Source organism: Eufriesea mexicana, unplaced genomic scaffold (assembly GCF_001483705.2).
Source record: "Eufriesea mexicana isolate 0111107269 unplaced genomic scaffold, ASM148370v2 scaffold474474821, whole genome shotgun sequence".
Taxonomy (NCBI): Eukaryota; Metazoa; Arthropoda; class Insecta; order Hymenoptera; family Apidae; genus Eufriesea; species Eufriesea mexicana.
This window is the reverse complement of record NW_016907964.1, coordinates 752143-777129: the sequence shown is the minus strand read 5'-3', so window position 1 is coordinate 777129 and position 24987 is coordinate 752143. Positions and strand designations below refer to the sequence as shown.

Genomic DNA, 24987 nt, shown 5'->3' with positions numbered 1-24987 from the left:
TTGTTACATCTGGCTCTCTATATAATTTGCCTTCGGGTATCACTGGAAAAAACAGAAAAAAAACAAAAAAAGTGCAACAAGAGGGAACAACATCGGCGTGGAAAAAGACTGGAAAAAAGGAAGACAACGTCCATAAACATACACCGGTCAGGAGAGACTAAAAATATCCCATATCCCAATATCCGAGGCGCGCGCGAGAGAGAGAGAGACAGGGAGTGAGAGAAAGAGCGAAACGGGCATCGACATGGCGGTGGTAGAGGAGCGACTCGAAGATTAATCCGCAGACGGAACACATGGGTGCGCTGTGAGATGGCGCTAGTGCATGCGTGCGCGCGCCACGGGCCGGCAATCGTGAAATTCGATTACCGGGAAAGAATGGACGTAAGAAGCAGAGAAACGGAGGAACAAAGAGAGCAATTTGTACGTGTGCGCGTCGACCGACGGCCATTAATCGAATTTAATTAGCTAATTAAGGGAGCACCGGCGAAAAGACCAGGCGGCGAGACGCGAGGCGGCAGAGTAGCTCGTTAACGGATGCACGTATCGCGCTCGAGGCGCCCGAACAAAAACTATTAGCGTCCGCTCGAGCGATCAGGCTGAAAGCTTGCTCGAGTGTCGCCTCGTGAGGCGAGTGTACGCGGAACAGGTAGTAGGGCCGATGCGCCGGCGCGCTCGCGCGCACCCGTTACAATAACGCCTCTCCAATTAGCCACGATATTTACATTATGACGCGATCGGCTGAAAGCCGACGGAAGCGATCGAGCTTGCCGGTGTGTCGCAGCCACCCTCTAGCCACCCTCCAGCCACGTAGCGCCCTCTTTTTGCCCAAGTGCTCCGCGGCCCTTGTCAGACACCCTGTTCAACGGAATTCTTAACAGGGTCCCTTCAGCCGACGCTCACCCCCTGCCTGCGTCGCTCTTCTCCTCGTTTCTGTTTCTTTTTGCTTTTTGTCTTTCATCCCCACCCCTTCTCTCCTCGCCCCGCGCCGTTCGATACGCTCTTAAAACGAGATCTTCGCGATGTGACGCGCCCCCTATCTCGGCCAGGTGACAGAATCGGCGGAAGAAGAGCGTCACGTGGTCCGATCGTCGGGATGAACCTCGTTAACCCTTTCCAGCCTTCGCGCTTCACTCGTTTCGCTCGTTTTACTCGCTTTGCTGCGACTGCTCGCGTTTACCGGTGCTGATCCCGATAGGCGCTGGCTCGAGATGCGTTTTTTAGGGGTTGCTGGTCCTTTGAGGGTCTCAGCTGGATTAAATCGACACCCATGGGCGTGCAAGCTATTTCGCGAGTGGCAGCTCGATCCGGCTTTTTGTCAAGGAGACTTCTTCTTTTGAAATGTAATTGTGTGTGATTTTTGGACAACTTTTTACCACGGCCCTTTGTGCTCGTCCTTTCGCTGCTTAATTTAGTTAGGGCACCGTTTATCGAAAATTTTTATTTGCCCATTTTCTTTCACTCTCGCTTCAGATCTCCCATGCCGTCCATTCTTAGATTCACCGCCATTTTGAACACCGAGACCCGATACTTTAGGGGAAGCAGTCTAACTTTCACAGTAAATTTCGTTCGTGAAATTTCGCTGAAATACCTATGTTAAAGATATCGAAGTCCGAATTGAAACTGGGGGGTCAACGACTGCGTTTCAAATATTTCTACGATTTTTAGAGTCGGCCCCTGTCCTCCATTATCGATTCCAGACGAATCGCGAGAGGTGACGACGATTCGCGACCGATTCGTATTCAGCCAGACCATGCGATTTCACTCACCAAGGTGTTCAGATCCTTATTGAGGTCCTCCAAGTTGGGCCCGGCGCAGTTGCGATTCTGCGCACGCGCGCTCGATCCGCTGACGGACGCGAGGATCCTCTTACGGTGCGCAGGCTTCTGTATCTCTAGTACAGTCGCTAATTCGACCTCCCACACGCATCTCACGCGTTCCATGTCCGTGTACAAGTGCTTCTTGAAGGTCTCCGCGTAATTCTCCAAGTGAATACTCTTTAGCCACTCGTCCACCGACTGACAGTTACCGCCAGTCCGTTTCTCAACGCGTTTGTTCAACAGACCGACCGCGTCCATTATCACTGCTCGTTCCTGATCGCTGCTGATCTCCATGTCCTTCAGGTCCGTCTCGTCCAAGACTCCGTTCTGTAACAATGGAATTTCCCAGGATTTTAAAAATATTCTTTGCCACGTTTTAAAATAATCGCTGTGACTAATGGCAGCGAGGAAGCGTGAAATTTTTATTCCGCGAATCAAGGTATTCTCTGGCTCACCGTTTGCAATTGAAATTAACGAATCAGTGGTAATTAGCTCTTTCAGAGTCTTTGTTTTTAGGCTCCTCGTGTTGGTAAGCGAGATAATCGATCGCGAAACGAACAGATGATCGAGGTAAGGAGCTTACTATGAAATCCAGGTCGTCAAAGCCATAATTGATGAAGAGAGTCTCATAATCGGCCAGTCCCAACGTTGACAGCCACTGACCAACGGAAGTGGAGACAATGGGGCTGCTGCTGGTGTCTGAACTCAGGCCTGCGTACAAATCAGACGAAATTGCCGGTTTAATTCGCGAAACATGAGCAATGCTTCGTTAGCATCATTATGACAAACAGAACTGGAGATTGATTTAATCCCTATACCCTGTACGAATTAATTAAGAACCCATCCCTGATTTCAAAAATTGACGAGTAAACAGTGATCCAAAAATTAATATAAACCCGAGTTTAACGTTTTATCGGAGCAAAATTCGATTTTCAATTACTCGGACTCGACAAGTAAGTCCCATTTTACAAAACTGAAGCTCTAAAATAGGTTTAAAAACCAAAAGTAAACGAAACACTCCATGATCAAATAAAACCGAACAATAAAGAACTGACATACATGTAAGATTGGATTTTAGGTGGACTGACTCAAGACAGTATTGTTGGCTTCTTAATAAAATAAAATAAGCTTATAAATAGAATGACGGCTATGAAAGAAGAGAAATCTGCTATAGTCACGTTCTTCTGACCTTTCTGAGACTGACTTGGACTTCTTACATACTTTCTGACTGACACTTTACGCCCTTGCACCCTTATTTAAACCTTCATTCTTGTATCCACACTCAGGCTTTCCTTCCCAATCATGCCTCTTTTGCCGCAGTAACCTCAGTCGACCAAACCAAGCATCGAACCTACTGTATGACAAAATACGAACCTAATTCACAGTCGTAACCGAAGGATCATTAACCCTGTTACTTCAAACACATGCCGCACTCATAAACTAACTTCCAATCGTCTATCGCACTCGGCTCTGTCATACACATCCATTCGATCCTCTCGCGCGGTCACCTTTGTTCTAAGTTCAAACTCCCGAAACTCCCGAGATTCTTTCAAGGCCATAGTCATTTCCAATCCTACATACATAGGAATCCAAAGTTAACCCTTCGCACTCGAGAGAGATGACTCTCAGTCGCCATTTAATCAGATTGATTAATATACCAAATTTAAAATTACCTAACGATGTGTGGAATGTCGAGGAAAAATAATTCTACGTCTTAATTTGCATATGATTTCTCATTTACCGTTTTAAAAATATCGTCGACTCTATGACAGAAAGTCTTCGAATTACTATTTTTCTGTAACGACAAAATCGTCGAGTGCAAAGGGTTAATTATATTGTAGAAAACAAAAAGTACCGCCAAAACTTATGCTACTATTACATCAACATATGCAGCTACGGATAAAATCAATCTAAATTTATCTCCCTGTGATTCTTCTCGCGGACAGACAGTACCTGTCCACGCGTAACGTAATCAATGCTTACAGGAAACGTGACACGTATAAATTGCAAGGAAAACATGGTAATGTTTCTTTTGTAAACCGTATGAGCATACCTAGTCTCGTTTGAAACTCCTTCTCCAGTTCGGTGACGAACACAGACTCCCTGACGAGGCCCGTGCCGAAGGACGCCATGATCTCCGAGATCTTCGCCCATTCCTCTTGCTCGTCGAACGGGCTCATTATGCTAAGGGACTTCTCGTCCCGCTCGCGATCGCGGTCCGACAGCCGGAACGAGACCTCTCCGTCCTCCAGACGTTCTCCGCCTCCACCATCACCGCCGGTTCCCATTCCGCATGCGGATGGCCCGTAAACGTTCCGCAGACGGCGCAGCGTGCGCGGCCGCTCAGCCGTCACGGACCCTTTCAGCAAACCTGTTGGGATCACCACATGGCTCAATTATTTCCCGTGAATCACGATTCGTAAGAGTAAGCGGGCCCCGGTTAGCCGATAAGGTAAGCGGGGAGCAGGTGGCGATGATAATCGGAATTATAGATATATAGATATATAGATATATAGATTATTAGATAACCTGAAACGGAGCGATCATCCACTCGATCAGCGAATAGACAAAGGGGCCCGGTCACGTTCACGCCGGCGTGTACCACCGATGGCACACACTCGGGTCCTTCATATCGGACAGCATGTACCACCGGTGGCTCACGCTCCCATCTCCAAGCAATGCATGACAACGCGCGCCACCACACAACGAGAAACAAAAATCGGCTCCGGCGTGAACGTGTTGACACGTTAAACGCCCCCTACGGCCAAGCGCTAGACTCTCCCTTCAGGCCTCGCCGGTCCGTACGGCCCGGAAGGACCCGCGTAACAGCTAACTATAGTGTGAACGGAACGGCAAGCAAAACAGCTAGGCACTTAGAGTGTTAATCTTTGAGTCCCAAGCAACGCGATCGCGCTGTTTAGATTTTGCGGAACGCGCTGGTTGAGCGCATCTCAATTCTACGCCCATGAGGGTCGTGCGAATGAGTCCCTAGGGAAAGAAAGTGCACGTAAAATCACTGACACTCGTTGTTTAGAGTTTGTATCGAAATAGTCTTTTAGAACCTAACTTTTAATTTCCACTTGATTTGAATTTCTACCCAATATTTGCTCGAATGTGTATATTTAGAAGTATTGTCGTTTAACACTTTGGCTGCATATATGATCAGCCACGGTCTCTCCTATGACGCCACGGTAGTCATTGGTAACCGAAGCGCTTGAAATACTTACAATTGTAAAAATTGAACGAAAATTGACAGTTAGCCAATTGTCAACCGTTACCAAGGTGTCACGGTGGTCACTCGTGATCGCCAATAAGATAAACGCTCCATTGGGTAAGAATGTTGTCTTATCTCACCGATTTATTATTATTTTGCCATTGTATGCTTTGAATAATAAAAATACTCCCGTGGTGTCCTGAGCGAAGCATGTGATTTCAACGTGGCAAAGTGTTAACACTAGAGCTACCGATCTTTAGTGGGCACCGAACTATGACGTGCACAGATTATAGTAATTCCAAGGGGTACGATGAATATGAGTGAATATATTGATTACAGTTCTTTCTTAATATCAGTTGATACCAATTTTATTCTTAAAGCAGGTGTATGTGCTCGGTGATTGCAGAAAGGAAAATTCCGGGACCAGTCATTTTGACTGGATTGGTAGTTCTAGTGTTAAGTAATAGTCTTCTAGAGACTAGGAAACGTAAGTGTCTTCAAAAGAAGACCATCAGACGAGTCTCTCACGGATATGCCTTTCTCGATTCACAGAGATAGTCAACTTATCAGCAAACACACTCCTCACCAATGTTGCGTTCTCGAAACTTAGCTGACCAGCAGTTCCGAACGGTTTTAAACGCAAACATGTCGAGTCTGTCTGGGATCAGCTAACGGATATCCATAATGGATAGCCGCGTACGAACGAATTCACGGATACGTTGAATATTCATTACAGATTCGTCATTGTTCGATGCCTCCACGAGATTAGTTCCCGGAAGATAATCAAGACCGACTCTCGACACAGATGTCGTTAAGCAATTACGTCGGCCTTGCTCTTTACCGTAAATCATGCTCTTGTATGTGTCCATGAGATGGGAATATTCGAAAACTATTTTCGTCTCCTATTTTCTTTTTGTTTTTTAAATTATACAAGAGCTAGAGCAAATTATGTCGATGACTATGAAAACTGTCTATGTCGTATACGTCCCGTGTCGAGGTAGGGTCTCTACAGACCCCGTTACCATTTTGCAAGGGTTAAAGGTTCGAATAGAAATACTACCCCTGGCAAACAAATTTTGGGCCAGCACTATGATTTTCTGAAATTACTATGACACAACTTTCTTACAACTTTATTACACGTAAAATGCTATAGTATGGGCATAAAACGGAGCGTTATATCGGTTTGATACGAAGTATAAACAAAAATAAAAGGAATAATTTAAATCTTTGTTTGATAATGAGAGTTTGGTCAAAAACTTTTTACCAGAAGTAGTAATACGAGATTGCAACGTTTTTGAAATTGGGAAGAAAGAATTTTCGAGTGTTCCAAGAAACGCTAGAATTTTCGTAATAAAAATACGAATCCCAAACTTTCGTGCTAAAGATAAGAACTTGGAATTGGCAATGCCCAAAACTGCGTTCTATAAATACATTTCCATATCAACACTTGATACTCGAGTATTCTCCGCCATATCTACTTAAAGTTTGCTTCATTTTAAATTCAGCTTAAACCGCAAACTTTTAACTCGAGATGTAGCAGCTACGAGCCAAGAAGAATCATAAAATCCCATTATAATAACAACCACGATAAAACCATATAATAAACCATTCTTAATAACCATTCGCACTCCTGACGTAAGAAAAAATTTCTCCAATAATTTCCTGCTAATTTAGATATGCAAGAGATAGTTGGTGAATAAAATATTATAGAATTTAAAACACATTTTAACAAAATAACAAATTAAATAACAAATTTTTGTTATTACCACGTTAACTGCCAACTACGAGGTATCTCGTAGGTTGCTTACTTGCCCAGGATGCCTACTACGAGTTACCTCATCCCTTCGTTATTTACCATATTAAATGTGGTTTTGCTTAAATGAACAGAAAATACAATTATACAAAGTCTATAAAAATTTATTCATGCAGAATAATAGTTTTACGGTTTGTGATAGTTTTTAAAATAATCTTGCGCACCAACTACGAGATAATTCGTAACATGTTTAAAAAAAAAAAAAAAAAAACTATACGCAGATACGATATTCGAAATTCTACTTATGTAAAAATAAAATTCACGGCAAAAGATCGAATCACGCTTCACCAGACGATTCAAAGGACTAGAAAAGAGAGCTATCCACCAAAAAATACACCCCTTATCATCCCTTAACACTAGAACTACCAACCCAGTCAAAACGACTGGTCCCAGAATTTCCCTTTTTGCAATCACCGAACACATACACCTGCTTTAAGAATAAAATTGGTAGCAACTCGTATTAAGAAAGATGTGTAATCAATATATTCACTCATATTCATCGTACCTCTTGAAATTACTATAATCTGTGCACGTTATAGTTAGGTGCCCACTAAAGATCGGTAGTTCTAGTATTAATCCTTTAAGAATATTATTCATCTCTGAAAATTATTCCTCTGTACAGGAATATTTACACGAAAATATTCCGTCCAGTCTATTTATCCTTGCGTGTTTCGCGGATAAAAATTAAATAAAAAAGGAGGAAGGGAGCGGAAAAAGAGAAGAGAGAGAGAGAGAAGGAAAACGATATCAACGCGTTGGATATTCAAAATGCGTTCACTCGTGCATTCAACGTCGCGGCGTGCGATTGCTCGCAAATAAATTCAGGTTTCGAGTAAATAAAGAACGCGGACAGAACGTTTGGGGGTCAAAGTAGCATAAAAAAAAATCATTTACGCGTGCACTTGTTGCGAGCGTTACGTTCGTGATTGAAGAGGGCGGGCAAATAGTAGACATCGCGGTTGGGCCGGGCACAACACGCCGCCAACGGAACAAACAAATTTGGATCGAAGATTATTGCGAAATCGGGCTTTCCTGCGGCGAGCGATTCGTGGAAGACCGTTTCCGGGTATATTGGAAAGTCGTTGGAGACTCTGTGCAGTGGAAAAATTTACCGAGATAGTTAGAGAATTTTTGGAAAATTTTATAGTACACCGAGTGACCCGTTTAAGGGGGTTATTCTAGTCTAGAGGACAATTTTTTAGCTGCCATTTGGGATTTTTTTTAGGAACCATGAAAACGTTATCGTGTCGGGATTTGAGCGATGGTTTTGACCTATATGTAAGGAGTACACGCTATTTTTTTCGTGGAAAAATATTGAAAATTGTCGAAAATACAGCTAGTTTAGTAGTGCCCCTACGATTGAATATGGAAGAGGTCAATTTTTTAGATGCTATTTGGGATTTTTTTTATAGAAACTATAAAGACGTTTTCGTGGCAAGATTTCTGTGATGGTTTTGACCTATATGTAAGGAGAACATGCAATTTTTTTCGTTAAAAAATATTGAAAATTGTCGAAAATACAGCTAGTTTGGTAGTGCCCCTTCGATTGAATATGGAGGAGAGTTGAGAATTGAAGGAAAATGTACGAAGGAAATAAATTAATCTACGCAATATATAGTAAAATAACTGTAAAACTTTCACTTACTTATTCTATTGCGAATGAAAGAAAATTTTGTATCAAAAATTAGTATTGTAAATTGATGAATCAAAAAACGTAGAAAAGAATTTGTCGCGATGTATAATTGCAAAATTGTCGCCTCCCTGAATTAATATTTTTGAAAGCGTTATAGTGTCATGAATAAATCGCGAAAATAGCATTTCGTCAAAATTGAAGGGGAAAAATGAGTCAAAAGGAATTTTGGAGTGTATATAATTTTTGGAAATTTATCGTGTCAGAAAAATGGGTCACGTGTGAGAATATTGTTCGTAGAAGACAATGGTGATACAAAACAAACAACCTCAACTAGAACGCATTAAATGGAAAAAGTTTCGGTGATGACGTGCAGGTTGAGAGTTCATAGAAAACTTTTATTTATCGAAACGACTGATTTCCTTGAATCCGAAATTGATAAACTACTATCCAGAATAAACGTTCCAGCGAATAATGAAACATACTTCTCAGTGAATTTTTTTACACGTTGTTAAACCACGAACAAAATCAATATAAGCCAATTACAAAAATTTATCAGCAATTCCTATACTTTATAGATATTTTATAGATAACTATACTTTATAAATTCCTATAATTATAGATACTTATCCACAACCACTAAATTAACAACACTTTTGATCTCTAATACTTAAAACTACCATGCTCCCCATCCAGTGAACCATCTACTTTCAACCGCGACAAAGCGACAACAAGAGCGTCCACGTCCCAAAAGAAACTCGAGCCCGGTTAAACCCTTCGATACCTCCCCATTGGCACGGCGAAACGAACTCCATAACCACGGTCACGTCCGGTCGTTACAGTAGCTCGCGACGCCTTTCGAGCACTTAACCGGTCGCGCGGTTCCGCTTCGACAGGTGCAAATAATTCCCCTATTCGCGGCGCGTTCTCTGGTTGTTCGCTCTTTTCATGGTCGCCGGTGTCAGCCGCGTCTGAAGGGTAAAGCCTGCGGGAGCAGGCGCGCGCAGCGCCCCTCGCGTCGACACCAAGAACAATCCGCGTGGGTTTTCAACGACGCCGTTACAATCGACGCGCCTTGGAAACTTCACACGCGGTTGCCTGCCGGCGGCTCGCGACGTTACCCATGGAAATTCTTTCATACGAATTCCGACAAATGAGAATTCGCGCCACCTACTAGCGTACAGCGCGAATGGGCCGCAGCGAGTGTCGCGAGACCGCGTAGACGGCGAAGAAAAGAAAGTGAAGGGAAGGCCGGCAGGAGTGGGGGTAGCGCGGCGGGCCGTAGTGGTGGGGGGTATGAGAAAGACGCAGAGAGTACCACTTTAAGCAGCGGCTATGAACGCCTTTCAAAGACGCTGCGTTGTATCCTCTCTGCGCGCAGGTACACTGCGGGCAGCGTGTACGTACGCGGGCATGTCCGGGCGTCGTGAAATGCTCATAAAAATATTAAACAGACGGAGACAGAGAGCGATAAAAGAGGAAGAGGTGGCAGTAGACCAGAGGACGTGGAGGAGCAGAAGAGTGACAGAGAAAGGGAGCCGTGAGCGTACGTTACAAGCAGCAAACGTACGTAATTTTAATTAAAGCTCCATGATGAAGGGCGTCGCCTGCTCGCGCGCACTCCAGCCACCAGCGTTATATTATGTAGGCAGTTATTCAAGTCATATACACAAATTACATAAATCCTCATCGTCGTCCCTTTCTCCCGTTTCTCCACCTTCTATCTGCCTTTCCCTTTCCTTCCATCTGCCTCGTCCCATCCCCTCCACTCTTTTCGTCCACCTTCTCCTACTGAATGTTTTCCATCTTTTTTTTCTCTCCCTTTTCCTTTTTCTTTCCTCTTTTTTTTCACCGTTCCCGTTATCCATCTCCGTTTCTCCAACGAGGCTCCTCTCTGCGGAGAAGAGAGAGCTTTTTCTCTCCCGTTTCTACGGTTGCCATTCTTCCCCGTCGTCGCACGAGCGACCGCTGGCTTTCACGGCGTAATAGTTTCCCTTGCGAGGGAATCCGTTTAATCGCAGTAATTGGGAAGAGCCTGCGACATTATGCGCTTTTTCTTTCGCCTTTATTTTGTCGCCAGTTTGCGCGCTCCCACCATCGTGAGAAACTACCGGCGTCCAATGTGTCTCTTTCTCTGTGTTCTCTCCCCTCCACCTCTCCTTTCGCCACTCGTTACGCTCGTTTTTTGTTTCTCCATTTTTCTCCTTCATTCTTCTCCCGTTTTTTTCCCCTCGTTTTTTGATACCGTTTCTTTTTTTCTCCCTTTTTTCCCCTCTCTCTCTTTTTATTCGAAGGGAATTTTTATTTCGCTCTTTCGGAGCGAACCGGGACGCTCTCTAACGGAGAATGCGTTTCTTGCAACGATGGCGTGCCTGTGTGCGCGCGCAGCCTGTGTATCGTGCGATTGGATTCGCTCTGTATCCAGTGTGCCATAGGCGGCCTTTTTTCGACGTTCAATCGGTTTCAACGTGCGCGTTTGTCGATTCGTAGGAATTGTCGGTGAATAAAGTGAACACTTTTGAAATTACCAGAGATACACCGATATTGTGTAATTTAGTTTCAATTGCTAAAAGATTGCAGGCTTAATTGCGGTGCCGCTGTCTTTTTCAGGCTCGCGAATACGTTATTATCGGTTTAAATGAACGGGAAATCGTAGATATCGGTTTTCCAATGAAATAAAAATATTTCGGGTATATCCGTGGCATCATAAAGGATCCGCGGAGTGCTTTTTTAGAGAATTCGTATATATCTCGATGCCCGCCTTTGTATAGCGGACCGTATAACGGAGTTATTTGAATCACAAATGTTGGGGATTGCCAACTTTTTAAATTCACCGATCTCCCTTTAAATATTAGGTAAATGAAGCATTAAACATTCCGTACGTTTCACCAACGTTTATTACTTTTGCATGGACGTTGCAACAAGAAAGTGGAATAAAGTTGTACTAGAATTAAAAAATAAAATTTAAATGCGGATCACGTGGTTGAAACGGAGAGTAACAATTTCCGAGATATTCCGCTCTTAAACGCAAATTTTTTGCCACAAGATGTTAATATATAGGATAAATAATTTATTTCAATCACTATAATTAGGTGTCCACTGCCTCGCTTATTTATCAAAATTTGAAATCTAGTTTTATTTTTTTTTACATAAAATATGTAACATTTCACTTTGAAAATTTCTACCCCCATCTCTCGTACACTGAATTTACTACAATATTATAATTTTGCAAAAATAAGTGGACGTCAATTAATTTTCCTTTTCCTCGAAATTTTAGCACGGGTATATCATGGAAATATGTACCATGAAATTGTAAATAAATAACTATAATTCATAAAAAATAGGTAAATTATCGAATTAAAGTTAATATTAAATTTGTTTGCAACGTAAATTTATAATAACAATGAAAAAGTACGAAATTATTGATTATTATAATAGAGAAGCAATTATTAATGGAATCGGTAGTGATCGGAACTTTTCGTCAATCTTCGGCCGATCACCGGCTATATAAGGACCGCACTCGACAGATTCGACTCATTTATCAATTTGACTTCGTATCGAATGCATCTAAATTTTCTTTCGATGGGTAGTGGGGTTCGAATTTTAGTGGACAGTGGTCACTGGTCGGTACCATAAGCTATACTTTCCACAAATATTAATAACTCGGTGACTACCTTTGTATTCTCAATGATTTCATAAGTCACGAGGTCGACAGTGGCTGGGCCTGACTAGGACTGATCGAGATGGCGCTGCAGTCGCTTGTGCGCGGGAATACATTCAAATAATCGCGAACCAATTCCGACGCAAAGCAATTTTAATTCCTACGTCTAGGAATTAAATTAATACGCTAATAATTCATATAAGACACGAAATTCGTGTAAGTACAGTCATTCTAATTCCTTTCACTGCACCTTACTAACGTTCCCTTCACGTGGAATGATATGTATATGGTAATCAAAATCGTTTTAGAAAAATTTTGGAAATGTATTACAAATCTGGTAGGAATTCAAACAATTTTTCAAAGATAGTATAATAGATATTTACCATTGATAGATAAATTAAAATTAATTAAAGCAGTTCGAAGTTTGGTGTTGATCAACGCTTTATGGGGTATCATCAGCGACACGCTGCAGAAACTAGAAGCTGATAACTGTTATTATATCGATTCCGGTTCTCGAAATAGTTTCAAAGAACGGTTATCTTCTGTAACAGTTATAAAGAAACGGAACCAGCGAAGATATCGAATTCGCTTACGGTTTCGACAGCTCTTCGAATATGTTCTATTTTCGGTGCGTATCGGTTACACGGTTGCGATCATGGTTACGATCCACACGTAAGATATATACGAGTAACCTTGCATGCTATTTCCGCTGTTAAATTCATCCCTTTCTTAACCCTTTGCACTGTGTTGGAATACACAGAATATCGAAAATAATAAAATAATTCTACGTGATTTCTGTGACACGTGTGTACCACGTCGTTGGCGATTCTGCGACGAAAACATTACGACGTGCGTGACACGTCTTTCCAACGCAAGTGAAAGAATCGCAAAAATACACCTTCGAAGCATAACGAATGTCGCAAGAGGTATCCTATATTCCAGGGATCACCTGACAGAGAAGTTCCATCTTTTCATACTCGTTATGGCGGATCCGCAAAAAGGTGGAACCGCAGGAACGCGAGAATGTGAAAAAAGGAACGGTTAAAACGACGGAGAAACGAGCGTCCGTGGCGGCAGCCTAACCCGCCAGCAAGACGTAACTTCCGCTCGTCTTAACTCCCTATTTCTAGATTCCCGGCCGCGCTCCATTAAAGCTGGAAAATTCGCGGCGCTCCTCGATGCTCGTAAACATTAAAGTAATCCTTGCGTGAGCAACTACGCGCGCGACGGATTTCCCTGCAAGGTTGGAGAAAATGCCGGATTCGCTGTATATTAAAAACATCCGACCATTAAGCCGCTCGTAAACGGCGCGCCATTGCGGTCTTCGGATCTGCTATGAAAACGGTCGATCGAGATTTTAGAAACAGAAGTCGAGTGGTGATGTTTGAATTGCACGAGATACGTTGATGCACGTTGATATTTTGGCGATTGGTAATGCATGATCGATAATTATACGATGTGGAGAATAGAATAGAATAATATTCCGTATTATGAAATGTATAAATGTTCATTGCACAAATCGATTAACCTCACTTTTTGAACAATCTTAAGTTTAAGCGTCAAAGCACTTGGTATAGTCATAACTTTTTATATTTAAGAGTTTTCAGAAAGTGGAGTTAATCGATTTGTGCAGTGAACGGGTCAAATATGAAGTGTTGTAAGGAACCGTGTTGAAGGATATCGTATTTTAGAAAGCAGTGTTGTAGGAAACCGTGTTGTAGGAAACCGTGGTGTAAAAGGATCATATAGTAAAAAACAGAATTCTAAGAAACGGTGTTAAGAAAAAGTCGTATAGTAGAAAACAATAACCTAAAAATCCGTGTGAATTCGTGTTGTAGGAAACCGTGTTCTAGGAAACCGTGTTCTAGGAAAGCGTATTATAGGAAGCCGTGTTGTACGAATTCTTGTTGTATGAAACCGTATTACAGGAATTCGTGTTGTATGAAACCGTATTACAGGAATTCGTGTTATATGAAACCGTGTTGTAAGTACCTGTGTTGTAAGAACCCATACTATCCGATTCAAGTTACTATATATATAAACCATGAATGAAGTTGAATTTAATAGCATAATTAAAAGAAGAAAAAAAAAAAAGAAAACCGATAATGGAGCTAAAATTAAATGGTCGGTCAGCATCAATAGGTAAAGAAAATTTATTGCCGAAAGATAAGATAACATGTTATCTGAATTGGTGTCAACCTCGAGATTGACTTTAAAATTGAAAGTCTCGTAAGCATGTATTTCTCTTTAAATTTCCTCGAAATTAAGATACGCGACGTTAACGCGAGATTTAATTCCAGCACATGAAAAAACTGGATCCTGGTTAATTTAAATGTAAAATACGCCCCACAGGTTCCTCGCACGACGTACGCGATATTTCGAATCTCACGCTAATTTAATGCCGTCTTGAAACTGTGTCAATTCTGCGTTTAAACGAGCCCGCCACGAATTATGGAATAAGAATTCTGGGAACTCATTGATAAAGCTCCGCGCGAGCAGGCGAGAATCCAGAACGTGACTTTTTTGTGTTCGTCGACTGCTCGGAATTATGGGTAATTGCTTCCATTTATGCCGAAGGCGCACAAGAGTACAAAATTCCTCCGTTAGTTCCTTTTTCAACGATATTAAGACTCTCGAAATTAATTTCGAAATTAGGCGTATCATTCGACGCGAATCCGAGAGGTTATTACGGCCACCAATTTGAATATTTTACCCATTTCTGTCGTTGTAAAATTCACTGTGCTAAAGCTCGTACATTCGGACGTACAAAATTGGACACAGGTTAAATATAAATGAAAAATTTTCAACGAGAAATGAAATTATTCGTAGGATGCATGTGAACGCTCGTGTTTCGAAAAAGAGGTCAAAACATTTAAGAGTAATAGCTATTATATGCGGGCTGAATTTCAATGATGATTTCAGGTAAAAAGTGGCAAACAAGCGCTTTAATATCGCTATAAATCACGCAACTGAAAAGTTTCCAAATGACGAATAAAATTCGTTTAAATTCAAAACCTACGGTATGAATAACCGACCAGTTGTATATTTGAAAAATAGAGAACAAAAATAGCAGTAGATAGTAATAATTACTATGACGAATTATTTCACCAGAATCACGATGTTCAATTATCCCCCATGTTCTTTTATTTATTTATTCTAATAAATATTAAAATACGTTCTATTCCGTATATACAAAAGTAACGAGCCACAAAACAATAGTAAAATGTATATAAAAATTCTACCAAGAAAAATGAAGTATCAAATATAGAAATCTCCCTAACCTCACAATTCACAGGATGTAGAAAATATTTCTCGAGAGCACTCGACTGTCTTCCACACAGGCTTCACATCTTTTCCCACATGCGACCACCACGCAATTATCATTTCCCAGCATTTCCACAATAAGAATCGTTACATCACCCGTAAATCATCGCGTTCATCACGAATGACAATCAGACGTCGGCCACATAATTCGTCCGAGAATGGCGTCGCACCTACGATCAATTGAATCTAATTGGCGGAGCGCGCGACATTCGGCGCGCGACGAATTCACCCGACGGATCACGATCACAGGAACCCGACGTTTCCCGCGTTTCTTATTGCCAGCCTATTGTTAGGACCGCGATCGCAGCGCCATGAAAGAGCATTCGGCGGTTAACGAGATAAACAAGCTGCTGGTATATACAAGCTGTATACGCCGCGGGCAACGATTGGACGACAAATGCCCGCGTAATTTGTAGACCAGCCACTACTTACGCCCCGTGATCTATTCACTCGTTGAAAAGGAGCTTAAGTCTCGTATACGTTATTATATATCGTATACGGTGGGCGTATACGAGGTTTTATTATAGGTTAAAAATAAAAACAGCAATTGGAATGTTATGAAAGATTGAGTATCGCGAGATACGAACATAACCTAACTGGTAAATTAAAATTAAACGAGTCTCGTATATTTTTAGATACGTCTTATTAATACCCATAAGAAACGTATTAACCTATTTATATCAAGAAACCATTGATTTAAATAATTCAATACGTTCGAACGAAATTACTTTGACCTGGTTTTACAATATTCCACTTGTCCTCTAGTGATATTTAATTTATTTAACTATTTTTTTTCAAATATTTCACACATTCTGTGCACTATTCGCCTGGAATTCAGCTCGACTTTTGAAACGTCGTCGCGACACGAGCGAAATACAGATGCTCTACTGAATAGCCGGACTATTTTTACGTGGTCGAGATAATATAAATATAGTTTCGAAACAGCGAAGTACAAAGTCCAGCATTATACCTCGCTATTCGGTTAACCATAACGCCACTATGGATTCCGATGTTTTACGATACACCGACTATTTCGTGTATTAACGCTTTAAACGACAGATGGCACCCCGGTCGATATGTCCCAATCGCGAACCGCGCGCAGTCATTAAAAATGAATCGCATTCCCGCGGGAAAAAGTGCAGGAATGCGATGTTCTAGACAGCGTATGGCATCATACTTAATCGTTATCTATGAATCATTTTCTAATCATCGCGTAACGCGATTGTCGCGCGCGCCACGCCAACTAACGTTCCGCATAGATAACGCGAATTCTAGTTGGCATTAGACACTTGGTCCGTCAAAGATACGCCGTACACAACTTTTCAAAGCGACTCATCGACGACAATTTAGTTTAGAGCGCTGGGTCAGCGATTTCTAAATAACTACACGCTGCGACGTATTTGGACACGCTAATGACCCTAGCTGACTCATAATACCGCTAATTAAACTTGATTGCAGCGCTCAATGGGTCAGGAAACAGGCTCCGTTTAAAATGCCTCCAACCATTGAAAGGAATTCTCGATAACGCATTAAATCGTCCGAAATTAACACGAGGAATCTCACAAATGAAATCCAGCAAATGAAATCCAGCAAATGAAAAGAGGAATATTAATTTCGAAACTTTTTATATTCTCCAGTTAGAATTTTCTACGCCACTGTACTTACGTTCCAATCGAGTTCCCGTTGTATCTCCGTTTATCGCAAATGGCCGTTGTGAGGTTAGGAAGTAGAAGCGTTTCACGAACGAAATACGTTAAAATATGGCGAGAATTCACGGTCATTCGTACGGTAATGCGTAATACTGCGCACTTCGACCTTTCGACGAATCAGTCACTCGAGCATAATTAAATACTGCCGGCATTGACAAGCACAATCGCGCGAAATCGCTTCGAAGAAGGCCGTACGCCGAGGAAACGGCTAATACTAAACGGATACGCGACCAGAATCACGACCAGTTCAACGATCAACGCACCGATTTAACCGGAACCTTGAACGGTTTCGCTCACTTATCACTCTGCTCGTCTTCAGGTTTACGTAAAGAAGTTCGCGACGGTAACTGATTTAACGGTAGGCAAACTGTGGTCTGGATAACATTAATATCACAATGTTTATTTAATCCACGAATCGAACAAATTTTAACGGATACGTAAATAGAATTAATAGCGTTTTCGTTTATTTTCACTTTTCCTTTAACCTATAATTTTAATAATTTATAAGTCAACTTTAATTTTACAAGCGGATTGTAACCTAAAATTATAACCTACACTGCACTGCGATTTTATCATGTATTTAATAATCTGAGTATACTTTATATTAGCAAATACAGAAATTTCTTTTACCATCTCTGGGAAATATAAATATGGATTATTTTTAAAGTATCTTCTAAAATATTTTAAGTGAAAGAATTACGCACAAATGACATCTAGCGTCTAATAAACATAACCTTTTACGTCGTTTATAAGATACGTATGTTTCCCTTATTTTCTTCGTAATGAAAAATTCGCTTGATTCGATACATCGGAATATTCAAAAATCATGAAAATTGAATAGAAAGAAAGACGGTTCCGAGATGGAAGAACAAAGGAAGCGGTATAAACAGGTTCCTTTCGAAGATTGTTTCCTTTCGTTCGTCGGTAAGTTTAAAAACGGAACAAAGCGAGCCGTCGCGATCACGAGTCAATTGTTGTTCGTTGGCCACGCTCGTGAAATCGAACTGTATATTTGCCCAGATGTACGCTATATTTCGGGGCTGGATTATAACATAACACACGCGGCAACAGCCGTGCCACGGCCAAACATAGAATCGACCCTAAAAATATCGAAATCGCGAGCCAGAAATAGCTCGACCGGACAACACGAATTCCACGAGAAAGATGACCCCGCCACGCGTTCCTACTATGTGGCGACACGATCGTAACTAACAGAGCAGTGATTCCGATCGGTATCACAGATTACCGATACATTCTAAATAGAGTGACGTAGTACGGTCCACAGCCCACCGAGGTCGTGATAATCAGTAATCTAAATAATCCTGTTACAGAAATTGGAACGAAGAAATTATCAAAAAATATGTAACGCAAAGCTAAATATCTTCTACATATCGTGTTAAAATAAAAATTTATATTTATATCAAAATTTATCTTCTTTCCGCTTCCTAATTTATTGAAAATATTAATTAATATTTACACCTTTTTATTTGAAAATAAAATATCATTAGTGGCAAATCGTTATCTTTTTATTTCTATCGTATGGAAATAGGATGCAATATAGGGCCCCGAGTCTGGCCCACAGTCCCACGATATTAATCGATGATTTAATATGCATAATCTCGAAAATTAATTTACATTCTTACTAAACGTTGGCCTACATTGTATTTTCGGTATCCTAATAACGTATTACGTAATAAGACAGTTTGAGGCCCCGGCCTAATCCCGATTAAAATACCTAACACTACCTGACCCGAAATTTTTGAAAACCCCACGCGTTCCTGATAATCAGTATGGAACGCGGTAACACGGTAGGTGACTTTTTCCACGAGTCTTGCCAAGACCAGTGCGCACCATTTTAGCGCAATGTAATTCAGCGTGAAGGAAATATCTCTGGCTGCCTTTATCGGGGTTTTCTCTGAAAGAATGCGTTTCGACGAAAGAACGCGGTTCCGCAGGTAGAAGAACGTGTATACCAGAAGCTTGTACTGCCTTAACTATGCTCGAGATAACTATCCTTTCGTGGTGTAAAATGAAGGGTAAGAAAGCGAGACAGGTGGAAGGTATAAGAACCGTGGCAAGAAACTAGTAAATGGTAAGAATGAGTGTCACGAAAAGCAGCAGGCTCCAATCAAGAGATTAAAAGATACTTAGTGTTAATCTTACGTTTAATTGAATTTTGCAGGGAGAAAAACTTTTGCAAGAACAACCTTCGATATCAATTGGATGACTTTGATAATTTCAATGCTAATAATCTTTTATCTTTTTACGATCACTTTCCGTGTTTCGAAACACCGAATTATCTTACTGATGGTTTTTACGAGTAAAGATGTTAAAAAGTTTGAAAAAGTATCTTTATCGTAAATACTTTCGAAAAAATTTAGTCAAAATCGCGAACATTCAAATTTGAATTATTTTTGATGCGAATGTCCTCCTAACCTCTTTTTAAAACATCAAGGAGCTGCTAAAATACGAATAGCCTAACAATAGTTTAGTTCAATTTTTAGTGAAATTTGTATACAATTTTAAACAGGTAATTTTAAAACTAAATAAAAAAGTATTTTTAAAATATAACAGAATTTTAATAATTCCAATTTCGATCTTTTGAAGCAAACATTATTCATCGTGAAATAACGAGAACGGTTATACGTGATCTGCCTTCTCTGTATTTCAAATTAATTTCAGCGAAATAATTAATTTACAACCGTTTATCGAAGTAAGGTATATATTTTTCGTATAATAATTCTACGCTGATTGCAATGTTTATATTTCACGTATTACCGTCCGTTCGTTTTATGCGAATAATTCAGTTACGAAATTCGCAATATCTTGCAAGATATCTTAATATATTTACCTGCCAGTCTCGAAACGCGTTAATTCGCTAAGCAAACACGAGAGCGCTCCGCTGTCTCCTTCCAAAGATGCACCGCGTCCCCATGAACGATATCGAGACGGCGATTTCTCGGCTCGCGACGCGTCCTCGAACGTGACGCAACGAGTGGACGAACTATTATTACATCAGGCCACGCGACGAGCAACAAGTATCGCGGTTTTTGCCAGGCACGCCAGGAACTCCAGCCACGCAGGATTCCCTTGGTGAGTGCACGTGGCACTAATGCACGGTCTAGCGCGCGAGTACGAACACGTTGAAACAAGAGAGGGCACGTATATACACCACCAAGAAAAGTGCAGAAAGTCCAACGTCCCCCCTATTACCGACGCTGTCCCTTCGTTTTCCTCTCTTTCCGGCAGCTCGCCAGATGTCCTTTTTCCTCCTGACAGGACACGATACGCGCGCCTCTCCGAGTTCACAAACTACTGGCACGAACAATGGCGGCACGGTTACACGACCGGTCGACGATTCGCTGACTTTTGGAAAACCAGCCCCCTTGCAGTGGACACGTGTGTCATTTTGTAAAAATTTCTACGCAGCTGTTGCACCCGTACGTATATACGCTCGATTTCGCCCGTCTGCTGTGAGATAACACGCCGAGTGTTGGTATTTAACGGGGCGTAATTTCAATGTTTGCTGTTTGCAGCAGTTTTATGTAATGTTTGCTTATTTGCGTATATTTTTGCTAGATTTGTTGGAGTGATCGAGAGAAACTTAATATTACGATTTAATCGTTAATTATTTATGGAACTGTTTCAACGATAACCGTGTTAAATTTTCATTATTTGCTAGTGTTAATGTAATTCCATGAATGCTTATCTTCTGCTTTGAAATAAAAGTAAGTATACACACCGTGTAGATGAATCAGTTTATCTCGTAAGTTCTTGAGGACTCTTGTGTATTATCACTTATCAGTATGTTCTTCCTTTCAGGTTGTAGAGGACCACAAACACCACACTGTGATAACGTTCCAAATTTTACTGATTCCTCACTTGATTTTTACACTATCCAAAAGCACTCTTCGTATATATTTATCATTATACTGTTTGATGTGATAATTCAACTGTAAAAGGAACAGGTAACGATGACACTGTACTATAGATCACGATTTCAGTACCACTCCTACACGCCGATGTCAGATGTTTGAAGCCTTACACTGTAATTCCACTGGAGTAGTTCTCAGCTGCACAGCGGCGAAAACGGCGGTTTTCTGAACGCCAGCGACACGCCCTGACCGCACGAGCCGCGTGCGATGATCCACCTGCCTCGATCGAACCTCGTCCCGCCGCACACTGGCGCCCGATCCCGGCGGTTCGATCGATCCTCCTTCGACTTGGAACACGTGACCCTTGCGCTGCCTCCTCCAGCCTACCTGTGTGTGAGTCAAGCACCGGGTTTTCCACGAATTTCCGTTCCTTTTCGATCAGAGATCCCCAGCGAAGCTGCTGAAGGTCACTCCGATTGCTACACTAGCAGATGTTTATAGTTATCAGCTGTTTGATAATTAAACGATGAATGTAGCTGACTCGATGCTCAGTTAGGCTTTTTAATAAAGAGTTACACCTTTTTCTTGAAGTCGTAAATTTTTCTGTGAAATTAATTTGTTAACCATATGCATTTTCAGTGATGATTGCGATGATTGTAATTGTATCGAATCTTTAGTTCTTCGCTTAAGAAGATGAATTTTGTTAGAATCTGCTGCAATTGTAATTTTGATCCATGAATCATCTTTTTCTTGAGAAACTGAATTCAGCAATTGAAATCGAGGAAAAGATTTGAAAGATTTTTATTAATAAATATCTAAGAGTGCTCAGAACTGTCAACAAACCTAACCTAAATATTCTTCAACACATATTTCACGAGCTACTAAAGATTCACGTACAGTACCCTTAAAATTTCAATCATTCTACGAATCCACTCCCATTGTCCCACAACTTAACACCCAAACACAAATTTCCATTTTTCCAACATTTCTTTCTAACCTCCAATCAAACTACTTGCAATATACACCCAGGCCGGCGATTCCGGCTGAAAACCCGATGAAACGACAAAACCGGTCTACCAACCGACCCAGGTTCGCGCAGGTAGGTCCAGTTCGATTTCAGCACCGGAGGATCCTTCGTTACGGCGTACATCGGTCAGAGGAACACGCGACGAACCGGTCCGCGACGTTGACCCGCGCCCGCTGCTTCTCGTATCGTTCGGCAAACGAGAGATTCGGTCAACCAAGAGAGACAAACGCGATGGACTTGATCGACGACGCGCCACGAGGCTGCTTAACGAGACGACTAATTCGAACGTGTTAGGTCCACGAGGAGCGGTTGCACGCTGGTGGTGGTGGCAACGTGTGCGAGTAGGAGTAGCATGGGAGAGGGGGGAGGAGGTCCGGTCCTCGCCACCCGCACTACCAGCCGGACAATAAAGAAAGGAAAGGGAGAGGCGAACGGTCGGTAAGGAGGAACAGGGACGCGCTGAAAGTCGCCCGACTCGTATAGCAGACAGACCAGTGTGTTGCTCGCACGGAAAGATGACCCCAGAGATGGGACTAGCGTTCGTTGGGACCCAGACTGAATTACGCTACTAGTGGTTGAGATGATGGAGAGAAGAGGGATGTCATGAATGTTTCGTCATAGACAGATCAATCTTGTTCTTTGCCTTCTGGCTGTTGGGTTCGGGTATGTGGAGACTAACCTAATTTTGTAGATCAAGGAATTTGTGGAGATGTAGGGGATGACTTGGAGATTGGATTCTTGGCGATTAGTGAGGATGTTTAGCTGTTGACTAAAATAAGCTCTTGGAGGTTACTAAACTACTCGCAATTTTATGGCTATGTTAGGCTATTATTTTAACAGGTAAATAATTAATGATTTATTTTACTTTAAAATTGTATACGTTTATACCGTTTACTTGTCTCAAATTTGTATTTATTTGCAGTCTCATTTTTATAAATAAGGACAAATGTTTTATTATGGGAAACTTTCTATCCTAAAATGGACAACACAAAGTGACGTAACTTTCTGACTGCAATCGCGTGGTTATCTTTCAAGGAACGTCTGGTCAACCAACTTTCGAAACCCGTCAAGTTCCAGGTCTTCGAAAACACACAGACGACCCTGAGAAAGAATTGAATGGCACGGAACAATGAGTCCACACTCGCGTGGAGCGCGCTTGCATATGGTGAAGGTTCGTTCCAGCTGACCAGGGTCGACCATTGTTATGCTAATGAATAGAAGACACATTTTCGAGACTGAAAGTTGTGCTCGTTCAGGGATTGCGTGCTATGTAATTACCGTATACTCGAAGAGGATAATGCAAGTTGACACGAATGTGGTGGGATAATGGAAGAAGATGCAGTTTCACGTCGAACTTAATGTTAAAATATACGATCGATTGAAGTTTTGTTCAATGGATGACATTAAATTCTGTATTCTTGCACAGACTGAAAGACAAATGTCTTCAGATATATGTATATGTATATGGTATATCATAATACAAAACAAGAATAGACAAGATAAAAGAAAAGGAAATAAATGATGTATATAAATTTAGAAGAGATAAAATATATATATCAACAAGATATTCAGAATCGTATCACAATGCTGATTCACAGTTACTGAAATTCAATAGCCTCTTTCCCATGTATACTTAAACTTCCTCAACCAGTCTCTGGAAATGCAGTTTTTTATATTTCCTATCACTTCAAATTCCCCAACAATCAAATTTCCAATAAAAGATTAATTATACCCTGATTTTATATTTTCCAAGAAAATGAAAATACTCCCTATACATTCCAAGATTAACATCACATTAACTACGTAGTTGTATACTAACACCCTGTATCAGAAAGAAATAAAAAATATTTTACAATATTTACAAAATGTTCAAAGTAATAATTAATATCCTAAAGATGATACATTTATCTTCAACTATCGATCAACCACTCTATGACAAAACCTGTTCAATAATCACAATTCTAACCTAATCATTATAGACTTGATCGTCGATTCGGTCAACAACATCGACAACACGAGATATGACTCGTCGCGCACGTCACTTGGCTCGAAGACTCGTCGACGAGTTCGTTACTCTGGCTTTCTGGGAAACTTCTTGGAGGTCATGACTAATCCATTCTGCCGCGAAGGAAACGGTATATACGACTTCCATTAAAATGCACGGTGCGTGCGAGAGAACACAACGAAGGCCCCGCTTGCTTCCGTTTAAGATCAATAGACGCGCGTGAGTAACGAGTAATTATGTTGGCAAAAGCCGTGACCGGGCGCGCGAAAGCGAGAACATCCTTTCGCGATATGTTTTATGCCCGCGTAACCGCACCTCTTCCTCGAATTCGATCGTAGACTCGCCTGGAATCACAATTTATCATCACGTTTTAGAGGCTGACGTCTACGGAAAAAAAGATTATGAAGACATACGATTCGAGTCTACGTACATGGAAGCTCGTAATTCTTTTTTAACCTCTCGATCACGAGGTATGCGTCTGTCATTCCGTTTGCGTTGAGAATTCGGCTAATTAGGTGGAGAATTTCATTCGACGTGGTATCAGTTAAAGCGGTTTGACTGGCCGACTCAAGTAATGTGTCGACTTCTTGTTTCTCCTGTGCTTTTTCCCTTTCTTGTCTCTGTTTCTTGTTTGACATGATCAAAGGAAATTAACTTGATGGTTCAGAGTTTTAAGCTTGGAACATCGAGTTTATTACGGTTAATGTATGTAGTTACTATGGGCAGAAACTGGCAATAATGAGGCTTAATTCTACATACCTCATTGGTCTTTGTAAATTTTGATTCAATTTGTACGAACTTATTCATAACTTCTCTGAAGTTTCTTTTTATTGATAAATATGGTTATAATATGCTTCACCTGAAAATTATAATTAAACAAAATTGACAAAGATTCTTATTTTTATTAAGAAC

At 41.2% G+C, this 24987-nt stretch overlaps 1 protein-coding gene across 2 annotated transcripts in view; it reads right to left on the bottom strand.

The window, feature by feature from the left end:
* LOC108548631 (ankyrin repeat and SAM domain-containing protein 1A) overlaps positions 1-24987 on the bottom strand; it is an 87651-nt gene that overhangs the window by 7546 nt on the left and 55118 nt on the right. For both annotated transcript variants that reach the window (XM_017901672.1, XM_017901681.1), the window contains 3 exons: positions 3871-4188; positions 2401-2528; positions 1767-2144 (listed from right to left, as the gene is read on the bottom strand). In XM_017901672.1, the coding sequence (XP_017757161.1) occupies positions 1767-2144; positions 2401-2528; positions 3871-4188 (824 nt within the window). The remainder of the gene's footprint in view (positions 1-1766; positions 2145-2400; positions 2529-3870; positions 4189-24987) is intronic.